We start from the raw sequence: 20,512 nt of genomic DNA, 5'->3' as shown, positions 1-20,512 counted from the left end.
TTGCTTCCATTTGAAAGATGAGAAAATTTAGTACAGGATATAATAGTAGAACATCTAAATTAGTGGATCGAAATAACATTTTGAAAGTGAAAACTTAAAAGATAATATTTTTTAATGTGTTATCATTTATTTTATCCTAAGCATTCATATAAAACTTGATTGTTTATATCAATTAAATTAAAGCTCTCTAACCGCTCTACAATTTGTACTTCGGCACCCTACTTCTATCTTGCTTAATTTCGCTGCAATATCGGTATAAACAATTCATGGTGAAAATTCAAGCAAAATCTTCAAAAATCACGATTTTCACCCAACTGAACGTATAATAGCCATTTGAATTTCACTCTTACGTTGAAAGTTACATTTTTTTTCTTGAAACAAGTCATGTTGAAAATGTAAAAAAAAATTCAAACTGAATATAATCAAGTCCAAAATTGTATATAATCGAGTCCGACCTGTATTGCCAATTTTTGGAAAATTGTAAAATTGAAAAATTACAACCTTTCATTTGTTCATGCGATAGAGAGTTAAACAAAGATTATTTTCATACAAATTAGAAATAACATAATTGAAAAGAACTTGAATATCGTGTGCGCCAACTTGAAAAAACAAGTTTCTAGGAAAACGAGTCTCAATCGTTGGATAAGCCGCTACCAGCCGCTTCACTCAAATGACTATAACTCGGTAAATAATGAGAATTCCAAGGAATCCTCCTGAGGGCATATTATTAAATGTTTTAACTTCAGAAATATTAAGAAAAAATCGTTTTTCCAAATTTTTATACTAGAAACAGCCAATTAATCCTACAAGACACACAACGAGAATTACCCAATAAAATTAAACTTTGGAACTTTGGATTTTTTTTTCGCTTAGTAAGCGATTGATCGTGAGTTCAAAACTCAGAACCCTCATTGGCCATATTTGTGTTGTTACAAAATAACTACGTCCACGCAACAATCATCAGCGATGGAGATCGATTCACGGTCGAAATAAGATCGATTCATCCATACAACTGCTCTGCTCTGCAAGACACATCGGGCTGATGTTCTATAAATAACTCAACAATGATCAATCTACAGTCTCCGCTGTCCGGTCTACCTAGACAATGGAAGAACAGAAGGAAACTCTTACGCCTAAATGGCTACTGTGTAAATGTGTACCATATGCAATGGTATAGAAGGGAATACTCAGAATGCGCCGAAAAATAGCAACTGTGCAATGTGCTAATCAGTCTTCCGAAAAACACTTACACATGTCCACACGATGTGAAAATTCCATGTTTTTGTTTGAATTCGAACATGATTTTCGCTAGTGTTGAATGTCTATCCCAAACACGAACAATGATACACAAACATAAACATGTGAGAACAAATACGATGATGATAATTCAAGAACATCATGTACAAACATATCACCCGATGTCGCAGTATTCATTGCTTTCGTTTCGTTTCTTTTCATACACGGAAATAAATTATTCATCCCAAAACATTTCTTCATAGAATACTTTTTCACAGAAACGAACTTGAAATTTAGTTCGCATTACAAAAATTTCACGAACTAAGAGGCTATGAGTTCATGCACATTTTGCAAGTCTGATTAAATAATCCTTGGTTTCGTGCAAAGAAAACATCTGAATAGAAAGAAGCTTTCTGAGATTTTTTTTGCGTGCATGTTGGCATTTAAAGTTTGGAGAAGCGGGCGACGTCGTACAAATGCTGACCAAAAAAAAATACCCAAAAATTAGTTTTAGAGTCAACCTTCAGCGGCACACAGCAGAACCAGCAGAGAAATTTCAGCGGCTAAAACACACCATTAATTTATCGATGTTATCACAAACTGAATAAAGGAAAAAACTAAAAGGTACACTTACACTGCACTACATATGCTATGTGTGCATGCGATTGCATCATGCTTTCTTCTCCTCTTCTTCGCTGGTTTTATAGCTCGGGTCGCGTTCGTCGCGAACAAGCAGTATTGACCATTTGTATTCAAAGATCCAGCCAAAATTGTTGCTCCCGTGGTCGAGTGGTTATCGTCACGCCTAACATGTCACTGCTGAATAATTCTGGTACTTTATATTCGATTAAAATTATAGAAATACTGTAATCAAAATTTGTTGTGGGTAACTAAACGTATCCGCCACGCTCTATTCAATTTTAGTACCTGTTCAAATAGCTAATAATAGCGAATGTTACATGAATTCAATATAAAAATTGATGCGTGCACTAAATAATTATACCAATTGTGAAAAACCTTGATATCAATCGATGTTTATTTTGTTCATAACAGATAAACAGGTTTATTTTATTTGCCCAATATTTTAGACGAAGCACCCATTGTCATGATAGGAAAGCATTTTTTCCATGTCAACATACCAACATACCACGCGTTGAGTGGTGGTGGTGTGGTGTCCGATTCGCTTCTTCTACTCTACACACTGCCGGTGCTTGGGGTGAAAATGCAAGAGAAACTGTACACCATGTTCGAACATCATGTGAAACATTGGGGTTAAACATCGTATGTCCAAACATACTACGAATACAAACATGTCACATTTTCAAACATAGGTACGAAAAAATCATGTTTGTATTCAAACACAAAACTGTGAACAGCAGCGTGGACATGTTTATCCCGGATACAGTGTTTTTTGTGAAACATGGAAGACTGGTGCTAATTATAGATATGATAAACTTGTGACATGTACACGACTAAAATTCGGCTCTGTTACAGCTAAAATGCTAATGAGCCTAAAATAAACAAAAGGGATAAAAAAAAAACTTTGGAATTTTGTAGGTCATCCTTAACATGTTCCAAATAAGGCAGCAATATTAGTAATAATGAAATGTGAGGCAACAGTATTGTTGACCGGGTACTAGATACTCTAAATAGAGATTTAAGTCCGGCGAATACCGTAAATACTCTTTCTTCGTCTAGCCAGACTTGTATCTGTTTACCGATAGATATGAGCTTACCATATCTAGTCAACTGGAACCTTTCTGGAAGTCTTTCAACATTTAAAAAATCCGAGCTGTGTAAGCAACTTGGAATAATTAAATTTGGTTCTACTTAAACTAATATTTTTTCCCTATTGTAGTACGCAGCTGCATAACCCTTATTACACACTCAAGCAGCATTGTATGACAAATAATATGACCAAACTTGATTATGAGAAAGTTTTTGTCATTTTTTATAATGTTCATCATACACAAAATAGACTGCCAAAAACAACATTATCGACTTTTTAGCCAAAAAACGTTATGTGCAAGCAAAAATGCGATACGCATGTAGAACATGTTTTGACAGAAAATCAGTATTAAAAATGGTTTGCAAGATTTAAACCCTTGAATTTTAGCATCTAGTTTGCAAAAAAATTAACAATATAAACAATAGTTGTAGCGAGTTCCATGGTATAATAATTCTTTTGACACGCAGATATACTTCCGATATTTCAGTTTTTTCAATACTTTCTAATACTTCGCACGACGATATTCCATCTGTGCCAATTGTTCTTCAAATAATTATACGACAAAATATACCTATTATATTTTTCATAACTGCGAATAACCACTTTGTTGAAGAAACTAATAATTTTACGAATCTAATTGTGAATACCCATGTCAAATTCAACAAAAAAAAACAAATCATCGGTTATAAATAAACGACAAGTTCAATATCCCAGTCGACGAAGGGGCATTGAATGCATAATTATTACACCGCATAAATCGCATCCACTTGCGTCCACTCGACTTCTTCCCTTCTGTCCGGGGGCACGGAAAAGTTGTATCGCTTTTCAACGAGCGTAACTGTAAATAATTTGATTCTCCCACACTCCGCCGATTACGGATCTTCAACGAAAACACCGTGAATGTCTGTTTGGCAAAAGCAACACGCCATCATTGTCGTCCCAACCTTCTCCTCCGGGGAGAAAGACATCGCCGATGGCAAAAGCCAGAAACCGTCTCTCCGACTGATTGGAAGAAGTGTGTTACACACTGCTTATGAAAATAAGGTTCGAATGGGGACAAATTACAATCGATATATGGTGTCCCGATTGTTGCGTTTCATGTGGCCTAATAAATCTTCACACTTACCACTAAAATCAACCTCATTTTGGTTTTCTTGGCTGTCACTGGGGGCTTTGAACTTGAACTTGTATCTTTCCTAGCAGCAGTAGGGTAGCATTCACTTTCAAATCACAGCACTTATTGTTTTGTGCAGAGCACAAAAATCACCAAATCCCTTATAAGGCTTCTGTTCCTTGCAAAGTTCACTCGTGTGTTACTCTGTTTTCCAAACTCCGAATGTGTTCCTTATTTATAGCCTTCAGGTGTCCAAGTTCAACTGCCAACAAATCTGGAACTCTGCGAACGAACTGGATTTGCTTCTTTCTCTAAACTCCAAAAAAAAAACTCCAAATCACACCAACAGACCAAAATATAAACTATCTTCAAACTGATGCACGATAAGCCAAACCGCGACTGTGGGGATCGCCGTTCCCTGACAACTGTTTAAACCGGACTGTGCGTTCGACGGGCCCTACATTCTGGTTTTAACATCTGCCAGGCGCAACATTCGGTCCGTTGCGCATGCAGGATGGAAGCCCCCAGCCGGGCGCGAAACAACGCTCAAACACGCTGTTTGTTTGGTGGATCCACGCGACTCGTTGGGGCGGCTTGCGCGATGTTGCGCAGTCTCGCTGCAAGCTATCGCTCAGGCTGTTGGGTTGAGCAGTGGTGAACCTCTGCCCATGTATTCTGCCAGAGCAGAACTGGGGAACGATGTACAGGTAAGTGTTGCTGCGTTCATTCCTTTTCGGGTCCTTCTAGCGAACATACCTTCACGCGGGCCCTTGAATTGTTTCAGCTGCAGGAATTTGAACAAACCCATGTTTAAACGAATGATACAATCACATCTTGAAGTTCATAACCACAACCACTCCCTTTTTGCTAGCGTGGCAAAATCGATTAGATGAGTCCTATTTGCCGTGGTGATTGTACACACCGTATACGACGATAAAAGTGGACTGCCACTGAATTGTTCATAATGCATTCATGTCACCTGAAACATACACCAGTGTGCATCAAAAATAGGGTGCCGATCGCTAACATTTGAACGCTCAAACCGGCGGATATCAAATCTTAACACGTATCGCAAATTAGTTGTTTTCAAAACAAAGCGATAAAAATCAGTAGATAATTCGACGGGTGCTCTATAAAATGTACGAGGACTGTATGGTAAGTAACTGACCTTGACAAGCAAAAACAGACATTTTTACGTGTAAATTGTATTTTTCAACATAATCGCCTTCTAGTTTGCTACAATTAGTTCAACGTGTTTTTCCTCTCTAAAATGTACGATTATGTTCGATTGTTTGAGCTTTAGTCGTTTTGGACATTTTCTTATTTGTTTCCCTTGAGACGCCTCATATTTTCAAGGTAAGCGATGTGAATTACACCGCGTTTGTTCCAAAACAATGTAATCAATAATTTATTCGCCGATAATGTCGCATTTTCGAACCGGTTCTTCCGGTAAATTACAATTTTCTATTCAGATTGTATGGGGGGCTGGTTCGAACAATATATATGAACCGACGACAAAAAATCATTCCAGTCACATTTCAACATAGATAAATATTCCTACGAAACTGACACACACGTTTGATAATTTTCGGGATCAGATTAACCTTCAACGGCATCTCTGGTTCGATTCAAATTTATTGTTACCATTAACGCAAGTTCGAACATGAGAGGAATTGCTCTCACTGTCAAGGTTTTCATGATAAAATCTGTGGTTTTGCTCTCAAAAACCGTTTGATTTTACTTTTTGTTAAGAAATTTGTGTTGTGCTATTGAGCGCTATTTAGTATATACATTGCAATGAAAAAACCTGCTTTATCGAGGTGCAATGGAAGTGTACACAGTTACCAAAGTATGTTTATTTACGCAGCGCTAAGTGAAAACTGTTATTGTAATATATTTCTTTTACATACTAAAACTAAAGAAAATGTAATGAAGACAAAGGTAACATAGAGTGAGATAAACTCCTTTGAGCGCAGTGTCATATTTTTATCTTCTGATGAGTCACAATAACTAATCTAATTAAGTTGCATATGTTGACGAAAAATCACCCAAGGGTGAAGTAAAGGAAATCGGGGTTTTCGATTTTTTTTTATGCCAAATGTCTTAAAATTGCGTGAAACGTCGAAATCCTGGTGTCATCTCGAAATTTTTTGACGTAGAACTACATCTTTCAGGAAGGGTGGCATATCAGAAAACAGGTCACGTTTTTATGAAATAAAGTTAACGTTAATAACTATTTTCCCTGTGAACGAATTCTCATGATTTGCATACCAATCGAATCGGAAATTCTCTAAGATTTGTTTGATATGCTATACATTACAATCCGCTAATCTCTAAATGGTTTAAATTCATGAAAACTGGAAGAACTTCCTTTTTCCCATACATATGTTCTGCCGATCTGTGTGCTAACCCTACCCGTATTTCGAATGCTTATAACTCGAACATTTCTTAACAGATTGGAAAGAGGTTTGCATAAAGTGATAGGAAATATTTCTGCGCGTCTATCAAAATTAATAAAATTTTATTTTTCATGAGATGAACAATTGAATAACTGTATAATGTCAAGCGTTATCTAAACACCCTAACTGCCAAGCTTTGATTGGCCCTATTTACGGTTTCCCCAACACAGACTTCTAAATCGATGTACCTGTGGTAATCCGTAAACAAACATGCAAGTTGGATGTATTTTTGTTCCCACCGAGCTGTGTTTCCCTAACACGGACTTCAAAATCAAGGTGCCTGGGGGAATCCGCTTCGTCAAAACATGCAAGTCGGGGGTATTTTTCCCCACTGAGCTGTGTTTCCCTAACACGGACTTCCAAATTAATGTACCTGTAGGAATCCGCTTTGCAAATATACAGGCAAGTAGTGATGTCTATTTTTTTTCGTTTATTCGATTTATTCGATTATCTTTGGGACATTTTTCAATATTCGTTTCATTCAAATAATTGTCTTTCAATATTCGATTAATCGAACGAATATTTATTTCTTGAAATAATCAAGTATCACGTTGTCATTCTGGTCGCGTGGTCTATCGGGTTGTCAATGTTAGATGGTTGGATAAAAAGAATTATTTAGCCTAATTTTTGGCCTAAATATGCATTAACCTTGAGAAAGACTCCTTCTTTAATTAATCGCGATTACAGTGACAATTATTCGATGTATTTATATTTTGATTTAAAATTATTCGATAAAAAATTAATCGATTATAATTTCAGATATTCGATTATTTGAATTAATCGAACGATTAACCGTCATCTCTACATGCAAGTCGGGTAATCTTTGGTGTTGAGCACTTTTGTACTCGCTTTGTACTGAGAAGCCTTGGAAAAACGTCATTTCAGATACTAGAGGTGAATGGTGAACATAATCTATTACAAAATTTTCGTTACATTCTAAAATAATATTCGAAGTGGTAAACAAATGGATTCCATAATATAAATTCGTAGTTCTACGTCGAAAATATGCGGTGATGTCCTAGATGCAACCCCTTACAATTTTTTTGTCAAAAATCGACACTCTGGGACTTAGTTTTTTTTCGGAATACGAAACGTATGGTTTTGGGTACCAATAAAAATAGTTATCTCGATTTTTCATTCGGAACTTGCTGCGAAATGTAAATTGCACGATAATATACCCTTTGCAAAATATTAGCTCATTCGAACTTCATTTATTAGTGTCACAGACGTAAAAATTTGAGTTTTTTTGGAAAACGAAAGATCACCGGAAATTGGTGTTTCCAAAAAAAATTTGTTGACGCCAAATGTCTCAAAATTGAATTACTCGTCGAGATTTATTGTTATCTCGAAAAAAAATGTTTTTTTTTGACACTTGGTCGTTTTTCCGTCTGAAAAGTCGATTTTTAACCAAAAAAAAACACTTTTTATTAGATAACTGTTAATCTCGATGTGTCATGCAAAATGTCCCATAGTGTCGATTTTTGACAAATAAAAATTTCGAGATGACACCAGATCTCGATGTTTCGTGCAATTTTAAGACATTTGGCATAAAAAAAAATCGAAAACCCCGATTTCTTTTACTTCACCCTCGGGTGATTTTTCGATTTTCAAAAAGACAACTTTGACCACTTTGACCGCTTTGCTCCACTCTCCCTTAAGTCCGATTGAACTAATATTTAGCATAGGAGGTTTTTTCGAGGTGGTGAACATTTTTTATGAGGTAACCTTTTTGAAATTTTTGACCATTTTCATTCGCACCCTAGTGTTGGCTCTCCAAGTCGTAGTTCATCACTGTATTGCTTTTCATTTCTCTTTCTTTTTTTTTATCTGTATTATAGTGACTTTCAACATTTTTTGGCTGTTTCGTCACTCCTACTTCCATTTTTGGAACAATGTCGGGAGTGAGAATTAAACTCGTGACCATTAGCGTGAGAAGTATGGATATTACCACTACACCAGATCGCCTCCACATTTCTAGTTCTTATTTGGCTATATAAGGACAAAAAAATGGTTTTCATGGAGGAAAAGCGTTTACATGCTCTCGAGCTTTATCAATGAAAGCATTGATTCAATCAATATTTCAACAGTAAATATTAGTCAATATCTCTGCGAAAAATAAACCGCTCGATCCGGAAGACCGCAGTTGGCCTGCATCCCCCCGTCCCACATAAACATCCCACGGTTCCAGACCGCCGCGTCGGTGATAGTTTGGAGAGCCGTATCCAGACATGGGAAGCTTCCACTGGTGTATCGAGAAAAACGTGAAAATCAACGCCGCGTACTATAAGACCCAGGTTCTGGAGAAGGTTGTGGCCCCAGCACTTCGGGACCTCTACGAGAAGGATCATTACGTCTTTCAACAGGACAGCGCAACGGCCCACACGACGAGTATCGTCTAAGTGTGGTGTCGGGAGAATTTGACTGATTTTATCGATAAGACTTTGTGCCCTCCCAGCTCTCCGGATCTTAGTCCCCTGGACTTTTATGTATGGTCGTATATGCTGACCATTCTATTGATAAACGTCTAACGCTCGTCAGTTAATATGTCTTAAAGGTTCTCAATAAACATTGCCTCAATAAAAATTGACGCAGAAAAGAGTATCTTGTATTTTCATTTTTTGTAACACATTTTAAAAGTGTATACAAACTTATTGAACACCTCTTGAGTCTGGACTACGTTCTGGATAGTTTAATATCTTGATGACTCTCTCCGAAAACCATTGCTCTCTTATCTTACTGATAGGGATGCTCGCATCATATTGCTGAAAAACTAGCCCTTTTTACATGAAATCCTCGGTGAGTGGTACACGGATGAAATCCGGCAGTTGCACGTACGTTTCAGAATTCATACTGGTTGAAATAATGGCAAGAGAGGGATTTCTATGACATGAAAACCTACTCCAAACATTAAGTGTCCCACCTCCGAATCAGGTTCCTTTCTCAAATCATGCCAGTAGTGAGCACAACAATCAAGGTAATCTAGATAAAATTTCTTTTCATCCGAAACAATCACTCTACCCCATTTATTTTAACCGTGACCGCAAAAATCACAAAGGAAATAAGCGTAAATGTGGGACCAGAATGCCGCACTATGCGTCGCGTTGCGACAATTGAGCTTTGACACTCCATTTTAAATATGTGTGTTTCCATTCAGTCGAACACAATAATGCGTTGCGTCATTAGCATCGTTGTACTAAACGCTAACATTTGTTCTAAACTGCTTGCGCCAAATTCGCGATGACAGTGGCATGGTGTAGACGTCTGGTGGCAACTTTAAATTAGGACCATAATTTGGGACCATAATATAGAGTTGTCTTCATAAACAATTTTCGTATGAGACTTTTTAACCACTTGCAAACAAAAATGTTTTTCATTTAAATAGAATACTAGCTAATTTTCATTCATAAATTTAATTTTGAAAACTTGTTCATTCCGACTGAAAATCAGCTTTTCTTTCACGTTCCCCTAAACTAGTAAACGAAGCTCAATGCCGCCAACGCAGATATGTCAATGTGTTGTTTTTAAAAACATTCAACTGATCCGTGGACACAACAAGAACAAGATTTTCATACGAATTTTATTTTGTTTTCGTTTACATGAAATGTGGTGACGCGAATGCTAGATTGTGACTGCAAATCAACAAACTGCGTCGGGCGAATGTTTTAGAACAAAACGCAAGCAATGACAGCTGATGAGAAGCAACGCACAACGCGGCATTCTGTTTCCACCTTAACGGGAATAACCACAGGGAAGATAATAAAAATTGCGCTTTTTTTCGTATGGCATTTATACCCAGCAGGTTTTTTTCCGCGTGAGAATACGTCTAGTAGGCTTTTGTGACATCACAGTTATTTTTTAACGCGAATTTTAACATTTTAGTAATGTTTGTTTTTACCAAATTCGTTGCTATCTTTTTATCACTCACGTAGAGTGTAGGATAGAAGAAGACAATAAATATGTCCTTCGGTTTGACGTTTCTGCTTGGGTTGTTTCATTCGCTAACATTTGAATAGGGGCATGTGGAAATTGCAACGAATGGGAACTGAAACAAACCACGCAAAAGCATCAAACTGACATCTCGTGCACTGATTCATGCAGTGGTCCACTTATTGGAATTCTGGAATAATTTTAGGTTAGGTTGTATATGATAAGATATACCATAACATATAACAAATATTTCTGAATTGAGGAGGGTGTGGTTGCGTTACTTACTGTGTATTAGAGATAGGAAGTTGCGTTACGTAATCTGTGCACGACGTCTATCTCAAAAAAGTATGAATGAGCATGAAATTATCAAATTTTAGTAATGAGAGGCTATCCCTCTACATTTTTTTTTGTATTATTCTTTTGTATTTTACTTCTCATATCAGGCTCGTCTGAACCAAATTTTGGTATCAACATCAATATAAGTATAAGTATAAATAAGTCTTTAAATATTTCCTCCTGCTCGAGACGTATTTTTAGAAAAATAAGTATGCGTAGTATGTATACTTGCAGAAGAAACACTGGTTCATATGCATTTTATGCAAAGTATGCATTCTCATTTTCATTACGAATTAACAGTTCGGCTGAAAAGTTCATAAGGTTGACGTCTAGATGGCGCTTCTTGCAAAAATCTACTTGACTATCACAAAGCACCATTTTTCGGTCGATTGGTTCGTGAGTTACAGCATTGAGAGTGAAGCAACTTTTGTTATTTTGAAAAAATGGAAAAATCACAAATCAATGAAAACGATGGCAAAATTGCATGAATTGAGCTTTGAATTGCTTCCGCATCCACCGTATTCTCAAGATCTGGCCCCCAGCGACTTTTTTTCTATACGCAGACCTGAAGAGAATGCTCACTGGCAACAAATTTAAGACCGGTGATGAAGTGATTACCAAGACTGAGGCCTATTTTGGAAAAAACCGAAAGAGTACTATAAAAATGGTATTGAAAAGTTGCAATATCGCTATAATTGCTGTATCGTCCTCGAAGGCAATTATGTTGAATAATAAAATTGAATTTTGCAAGAAAAAATAGTTTTACTGTGTTACCTTATAAACTTTTCAGTCGAACTGTTATGAGTCAAAAAGGAGAGTTTAGATTATACATTAAATTAATGCTATTTAGGAATAAAAATTCTTTGAGTGACCATGAGGAATTAATATCTCATTGATGTAAACGAAAGCCAGGTAATTTTGGATTCATTTTCATATCAATTAAAGCCAATCGAGGATCGAGGAAAAAACTTGAAGAATTCAGTTTAAACTGGAACATTGGCAACGCTGCCTACTACTAGGCCAAATGATTTTTCTATAGTTTTCATTTTCAAAACGCTGAGACTTGTTTAGGTAAAGTATCAAACTTTCAGGAAGACTTATTCTTTCGTTTTTGAGATACATTATTTTTAACCATTTTTAGGCTAATGCAGAGAAAATTACTTGTTTTTTTTTTGCTAAAAAAAAATTTGCTATTTTTAGACCGTCGAACCGATTTTAGGTTTTTCTATATCAGATGATTTGTGCTCCCTTGGCCGAGTGGTTAGCGTCATAACTAACATGCCGGGTGTTCGGGTTCGATTCCCGTTCTGGTCGGGGGAATTTTTCGTCAAAGAAATTTCCTCCGACTTGCACTGTGATCACGCGTATTCTAGAGCTTGCCACTCAGAATGCATTCAAGGCGTGTTATTTGGCATAGAAATCTCAACTAAGTACTAATAAAAATGACGCAAGTAATACTACGTTGAGACGGCGAAGTTCCTCTAGGAACGTTAGTGCAATTGAAGAAGAAGATATCAGATGATATATTAATGAAGTTCTAACATAAACCCAACAAAAAATGGCTCAGGTTTTTTTACGCGGGGGATCGGGGGTGGGATGTAAAGGGTGTGTCACATCAAATTGCATCACGGAAAAAACGCTGTAGAAATTTAATTTTCAGGAATTATATCTTCAGCTTTCGCTTATAATCAGATAAGAGTGTATAGATCACGTTGGCCATGCTTCACTGTCAATTTTTCGTAAATTTGGAAAAATGTCGTCGAACGAAAAAGAGTTTCGTGAATTAATCCTGCGCACTCATTTCGAGAATCCGGAGTTGTCACATCGGGACATCGGTAAGATGCTGGGAATCGTCCAATCCACGGTCAGCAGAGTACTAAAACGATACTTCGAGAACCTAACCATCGACCGGAAGATGAAGAACGGCAAAAATGGATGCTCCGTCAGTGAAAAAGATCACAAGCGCGTAGTTAAGCAGTTTAGACGTGATCCGAGAAGTTCGGTCCGGGATGTCGCCAATAAGCTGAATTTGTCAAGTTCATTCGTCCAGCGGACCAAGCAGCGGGAGGGCCTGCGTACATACAAGGTTCAGAAGGCTCCTAACCGCGACGAAAGGCAAAACATGGTGGGGAAGACGCGAGCCCGGAAGCTGTACACCGAAATGCTGACGAAGCCGCATTGCCTGGTAATGGACGACGAAACCGACGTCAAAGCGGACTTTCATCAGCTGCCGGGCCTGTTGTTCTTCTCCGCAGAGGACAAATTCAGCGTTCCGGAGGAGATTCGCAAGCAGAAACTATCCAAGTTTGCCAAAAAGTACATGGTGTGGCAAGCGATCTGCTCTTGCGGAAAGCGGAGCGCCCCCTTCGTGATGATCGGCACGGTAAACGGGCAGGTTTACCTTAAGGAGTGCCTACAGAAGCGCTTACTACCAATATTGAAGCAGCACGAGGGCCCGACCATCTTCTGGCCGGATCTCGCTTCGTGCCACTATTCAAAGGACGTGTTGGAGTGGTACGAAGCCAACAGGGTCACCTTCGTGCCAAAGGAAATGAACCCGCCCAACGCGCCGGAGCTTCACCCAATAGAGAAATATTGGACGATTATGAAGCAGGCCCTCCGGAAGAACCCAAAAGTTGTCAAATCGGAGGCGGACTTCAAGAGAAAATGGATTTCTGTTCAAAAAAACTACAACCTGACGTTGTACAGAACCTTATGGACGGGGTAAAGAGGAAGGTGCGAGCATACGGGCTTGGGCTCAAAGTATGAATAAAAAGAAAATGCCAAAAGTTGTTTAATAGTTTTTATTTAACTGTCTAAAATTTTCAAAAGGATCGGTCTACTGGGCGAATTTCTACAGCGTTTTTTCCGTGATGCAATTTGATGTGACACACCCTTTACAACAATAGTTCAAAATAATGGACGCAGTGGTTCACAACCAATAGAGGAAAAAAGGGTCCTACCGGAACTTCTAGGAATCAAATGACAGTTGAATAATAAGGTAAATTGGATTGGCTCTTGATTTAATTTCTTTGTTAATAATATATCGAATTAACTTATAAAATCTTTGAAAAATAACTAACATTTATTTTTTTTTTCTTAATGTTTTTGTCTACTACATCTCCAAACAATCCGTCGATCTCCGCTTTGCAACGATTGGACTTGTTTTTGGGTACTATCCCAAGCTGACATTCAGTCTGAGAGAAAAAGATGTTTGCTCCACTTTGAAACTTTTGTAAAAGATACTTTTATTTGTTGATTTCACCCTTCAGCACACGAAAAAAAAAATTTTCTGCCGAAGATGGATATGTTTTCTGCCAACGCTTGTTTGGGTGTACTATCCGACTTAAGTTCTTTATTCATCGTTCAGTGAGACAGATGTTCTTTAACCATTCCAAGAATTTGGTATAGCCCAAACCAACACGACATCAACGCCATAAAATGCATCTCATGCATGTGATTTCTCCGAATATTCAAACAGAGACATACAGTCTCTCAAAGAGAATCGTAATCAAGCAGATATACCCACATAACAAAACTGAATTAGTCAATTAAATAGGAAGGAGGAAGAGTGGAGCTTTTCCTCCGATATATTCAAAGAGCTGTGTTGGAACACTCCTGGCTTACGCTTTAGTTTTATCCGATCAATGAATTCGGCAACGGGATCGTTTAATTACTTCTTGATTAATTATATATTTTGTGCTACACTTTGCCTTCCTCCAGCAGCGGAATATTTTCTAACCTCACATTGCAAAGTCAATAACAGAAAGGCGCTACCAGTTAAATAAACACCTCACATCTTTGTTTTTATCCCGAAAAGGTGAAGAAACTCGCCACAGCACAATTATTTACTCATTCAACTTTTTTCGGCTAAGAGATCAGGTTGAAGGTACCGCAAGCTACTAATAAATAAACAATAACCAAGTTTAAGAATCGTAAATATTTTGTGTGCCCGCCTTTCATCCACGCTGCCAGCGGGCTTTCGGGATTAATGGGGTGTAGTGATCGCAAACACAAACGAAGACACCACAAAGGCTCTACCATGTTTCGATCTCCTAGCTTTTATGTGTTCAAACAAACAAACGTGATCAATACATGGTACCGGAGCACTGCATATGCAGGTATCGATTTGCAGAAAGGCTTTCCTCGATCAAAGGTAAAGCCGACTGATTGATATCTCTGTATCTCCAACCATACGTTACCTTCGGGACTATAGCAAAACAACGAAAACAAAGCGGTGTGCGCTTACGAAACATGCTCCCAATCGGGGTCAACTAGCCGGGGGAAAAAGGATGAACCAGTCGAACGGCATGGACTGGCAACTCACCAGGCGCCCGGTGGTGATCACAGGAGACCCGCTAGATCCGATGCAATCAGCATTGTGACAATCACGACCGCGCATGAGCGGTTTGTCACGCAACATCGCTCTGCGAGTGCGATCGTCCCGCGCTGCAAAGAAAATGGAATGGAGAATTGACTTCGAGTGAACTTAAACCGGGTAATGAATCGATGCGATGCTACGATGAAAATGAATTCAGCGCCCGGTCAAAGCAGGGGTGCCAAGTTGATTAATCACAACAAATGAGTGTATGAGAGCAATTGTTGAGATGGGATGCAATGGAGGAATTATCAATTTGTATAATCACCACGGAAATGACTAAAATGTGCTTGTTTGAAACCAGATTTAAACAAGCATGTGATTTATTAAAATTGTGGGTATCATCTAGTTATAATGAAATTGAATTGGTAGGAGCGTATTCACAATTAGAAAGTGAGAAAAAATCATTCATTACAATTTCGATAATGACTTTCATACTTTTGACAATGAAATCATCCGAAGGCTTGGTGAAAAGCTCAAAGCTTACCCGATGATAACCCTGGTACAAACGGAATTTTCTATTTTGTTGCGTTGACTTCTTTGAGTAAAACAAAACGTGAACTTGATCGGGAAATATTATTTCTCTTACGACCATTTATGGCAAGTACGATATACAGTGTGAAAATTAAGTTCAGGGGTACCAGGATTATTAAGAATTGAATCAGGTGTACTATCTGTCAAAAATGCTTCTGTTTTGATTTTTAATAAACATATGAATATTTTTCAAAAACAGGCTTTAGTTTGATGTTAATATCTTAACACGAAACTAAGAGCAGTCATTAAATTAATCCCCCTATACCAGCGCATACGGTCTCACAGACCGAGAATAAATAATTTTTATTTGAGAAGGCTGAATCAAATGGCCATTCAAGTAGAATGAAGTTGAAGAAAAAATATTTTCTGGAGTTTGTTAATTCAATTATAACTTTTTCTTAAAATAAATACCAACAACGCCAGCAATATTACAGAGAGACGCTCAGTCGCTTGCCACCGTGCGAGAGTACAGGAGGGCTAAACATTAGCATCTTCTTCTTCTTATTCTTATTCTTCTTGGATGGCACTAACGTTCCCAGTGGAACTTTTGCCTTATCAACGAAGGTATTACTTGCGTCATTTTTATTAGTAGTACCTACTTCAGATTTCTATGCCGGATAACACGCCTTGAATGCATTCCGTAGTGGCAAGCTCTAGAATACGCGTGATCACAGTGCAAGCCGAAAGAAATTCGAAAAGAAAAATCCCCCGGCCGGAACGGGAATTGAACCCGAACCCCCGGCATGATAATGTGGGACTCCACTCGGCAACGAGAGCACCTAAACATTGGCACCATTTTATTAAAAACTTTGGTTAACGATAGATGTGCACAGTTATTGTTGAAAAAAACTCTTTCTCATTTTACGACGTATAAATGAATTGTTGGTTATTTTTACTTACATACATTTTTTTTTTCATTTAAAAAATACGTTTTCAAGTAAAATTGACTTTTATTTTCAAAATATTTTTTCTCAGAGATTTTTTTTTCAAATTTGTTTGATATTTTAATTTAAAAATTAACCAAAAATTCGACCAGCAGTCTGCAGGGTCTCCTTTTCGAAAAGTCGTCTTTTTGGGGATTTTATATACAGTGACTCAAATTCGAAGTCGTACCCCACCATGCAGATCTCTTTTCATTTCTTTTGAAAATCAAGCTTTCGAAACATTCTATTTGGGGTTTTCGTAGCCACTTGGTTGCGCGTTCGCTTACTAAGCGATCGATCGTGAGTTCAAACTCAGGGCCCTCAATTGACCATCTTTGTGTTGTCATAGAATAACTACGTCCACGCAACCATTATCAGCGATGGAGTTCGATCCACGGTGGAACAAAGATCAATCCATCCATACAACTGCTTTGCTCTGCAAGAAACATCGGGCTGTTGTTCTATTAATAACCCAACAATGATCAATATCAGCTGTCTCCGCTGTCTGGTCTGCTGAACAATGTAAGAACAAAAAGAATACCCTTACGCCTAAATGGCTACTACTGTGGAATTTACAATTTATAGAACCATAAACATATGTAGGGGAGGACGGAGTAAGACGGCCACCCTAAGCATAGAGTACAATTAAACACGATGCATACAAAATTGAGGCATTTCATCATGTCAGCATCGATCTTTAGGATGTTTTCCGCAATCACGTTGACTTCCAAAAGTTTTCCTTTTAATCTCATAATGTTATATGATAAATCAAAAAAGGTATGAAAAAGGTGCTACTAAAATCATGACGGGTCAAGTTGACCACCACTAAGGGTGAGATGGTCACATGAAGTGACTCGCGAATCTAGGCGTTTAGAGAATGATTTTTTTTACAAATCAAGGTCGTTGTATTTCAGATCAAGCGTGACAAGAGTTTGAGGTGTTATTTATGGGTTATAGATAACTATAACGTGCATAATGTGCAACCCTTTCGAAACTATCATAATTAAAATGTATTATGTTTGGTATCTGAAAAAATCATCACATTTATCATGAATGCGCCTTGAGTTATTCAACCAACATGATGTTCTCATTCAATTCGTCAATCAGGCGCGTTCAAAGGTGCGTTTATGGCAAATCGCATCTCTTAAGGCGGGATTCCACCACTAATTGGTCTTGTTGAGCAATGTTGGCCTTATCCAATGGCTTGCGGATCGGTGCGGCGTGCGTAGCACGACATGTACCACAATATGGAAGCAATTACGTCATTTATTGACGATTTTCATAATTCACCACAATAATGTTACAACAAAATTATTGATTAAATAAACAATAACATCAAGACACATGTTGGAGCAGTGCGCGATCGCGCATTACTGTGTAGTGTTTGAGGTGGAAACAAATTTAAAAAAAACGCGCAAGTATCATATCCATTGTTGTTTACATTTAACTTGTAGCATGTATCATGTTGAATAGGTCGAATTCCGCCTTTACAATAGTGGCCACCTTGGCCCCGCTATGAGTCATGCAGAAGTGTCTCAATAATTCTATGAAATGCTTCAAGAACATACAGTTTTCTATACAAACATTGTAACATTGTAACATTGGTTTCAGTAACATTGGTTTCAGTAACATTGGTTTCACAGGATATGTCCATATTCACCACTAAAACACTAAATTTCTTGCAAGCAAAATAACAAATCGATGCTCGTCGCCATCTGAAAATTTTATTTTTATTGTTTATCATGACGTTTCACCTACACACACACACACACACACACACACACACACACGCAAAAATGGGTATACATGTTTGAGTGTAAGGCAATACACCAAACTAATATGTTATAATTGTCCAATAGTTGATTGTTTCAATAATCTAGAGAGTGGCCATCTTACCCCGGGTGGTCGTCTTCCCCCGCCCTTCCCTACATGTACATGATTGAAACCCGGCTTTGTTACAGCTAATGAGCCTAATAAATAAACAAATGGGAAAAAAACATTCTATCTATGTAACAATATATATACATCATTTTAAAGCTTAAACCTTCAGCTTTTGAAATATTTTTATCTTGATGTATGTGGTGTATGTAGTCGGGAAGAAATGAATGATCGATTTTTTCCGGTTTCTTCAAACATTTTGTGAATTAACGCTATTTTTTTGCTAACTAATACGAATACAATCAATTTATCAACACACTTTCATTTGGTTCCTATAACTAGGGCTCAGCACAGTCATACTCAACTGAGGATTTTCAGCGGATTATGAAGAAATCCCCGTTGATTCAGTTAGAAATGACTTATGGCTTCTTCACGCAGTTTCTACGTCAACATGACTCAATAGTCAGTCGGACGTTTAGCCGCTATCTCCTTCTACCGACTCGAATTGAATGACATCATTCTTCCCCGTAAAATTTTCATTACATTTTAATGTGACTCCCCTCGAAATGTTCGTTTCTCTCTCATGTATCACGTATGTACACTCTTAGGAAAAAATGGTATATATGACGAATTGTTTGGTAAATATTACCAATGACTAGTCAATTTTTGCAATACGGATTATTCGTACATATTACGCGATAACATTGGTAAACGAATGTCAAAACGGCCAATATAACCCAGTATAAGCCGTCGGTCCAACTTTTTTTTTTTTTTTATCCAAAATATATATTTTTATTAAGACTCATATGGCGTTAACCTGACGGGGCCGGGAATTCAATATTTCGACAATGTTTGCCTTATAACTATGTTAGTAATATGTAACCGATTACTCGCGGTTGGTTCGAGGTTAGTATTACAAGTGTTTTCGTAATTGTGATATTGCTGTCTCCAACGCTCTGTACCTGTGCCCGACACGGGATATTTCCTTTTGGGATGCAGCTGACCATTAATCAGCAACGCCCCCTAGTCTGTACCCCATATCTAGCGTGGTGCGTCTTCTCGACTCGAGGAATCCAAGATAGAATGGTCACTAGCCGGCGCAAACATCAGCTCGTGTAGAGTTGTCATGAGCGGTACAACCTTTGGCTTTTGTTGAATCATCAGTGGACTGCACAACCTTTGGCCCGTGTATCTGTAAAGAGTGTGTGTATGTATTGCCGCGACTAAGTAAAATTTTATAGATCGGATAGGAGGGATATGAAACAGGGACACAACGAAGGAAACATCATAAAAACGTTGACATCGGCGTTTCTGAGGAACAGGTATAGATGAAGCAGAAGATCAGGATCACGGCTACCTAAGATATCCCGGACGGGGATATCCGATTGTCTGCCTTTTGCTCTCAGTGCTCTAGAGAGCTGAGAGCGAGCAGCATGGAACCGGATACACGACCAGACAATATGCTCGATGTCGTGGTAGCCATCGCCACAATCACAGAGATTGTTTGCTGCGAGCCCAATGCGATAGAGATGCGCGTTTAGGTTGTAGTGATTGGACATAAGCCGAGATATCACGCGAATGAAATCACGACCTACATTCAATCCCTTAAACCAAGCTTTCGTCGAAACCTTAGGGATAATCGTGTGTAACCAGCGACCGAACTCATCTTCACTCCACATGCGCTGCCAACTAACGAGTGTGTCCTGACGAGGAATGTGAAAAAATTCGTTATAAGCAATTTGCCTTTCAAAAAGTGTGCGGTCCAACGTAGGTTTAACATATACTCTAAACATGTTTTGTTAACCCAACCTTCATGTATGTTTTGTTATTGATTTATTTATTAAATATTGAGCTGTTATATGCAGTTTTAATCATTTATTGGACTATCTGAAATGCGATATTAACAACCCTACATTGCATATTAACTCGTGACATGGCTATTGCAGCACCCGGCATCTGATTATGCATCGATTGAGTCTGATCCGCGGCTACAAATTA

General features: G+C 38.0%; 1 protein-coding gene across 2 annotated transcripts in view; it reads right to left on the bottom strand.

Annotated features, from left to right (window-relative positions):
- The window catches only part of LOC129767556 (uncharacterized), a 79,642-nt gene extending 75,080 nt beyond the window's left edge, over window positions 1–4,562 (bottom strand). Inside the window, exon 1 of one of the 2 annotated variants that reach the window (XM_055768574.1) lies at window positions 4,092–4,562. In XM_055768574.1, the coding sequence (XP_055624549.1) occupies window positions 4,092–4,109 (18 nt within the window). In that variant the 5' untranslated portion in view covers window positions 4,110–4,562. The remainder of the gene's footprint in view (window positions 1–4,091) is intronic. The other variant, XM_055768572.1, reaches the window with a different exon arrangement.
- Between the last annotated feature and the right edge of the window lie 15,950 nt (window positions 4,563–20,512).

Source organism: Toxorhynchites rutilus, chromosome 2 (genome assembly GCF_029784135.1).
Source record: "Toxorhynchites rutilus septentrionalis strain SRP chromosome 2, ASM2978413v1, whole genome shotgun sequence".
Classification (NCBI taxonomy): Eukaryota; Metazoa; Arthropoda; class Insecta; order Diptera; family Culicidae; genus Toxorhynchites; species Toxorhynchites rutilus.
The sequence above is the reverse complement of the archived record's forward strand: the minus strand, read 5'-3'. Positions and strand labels throughout refer to the sequence as shown.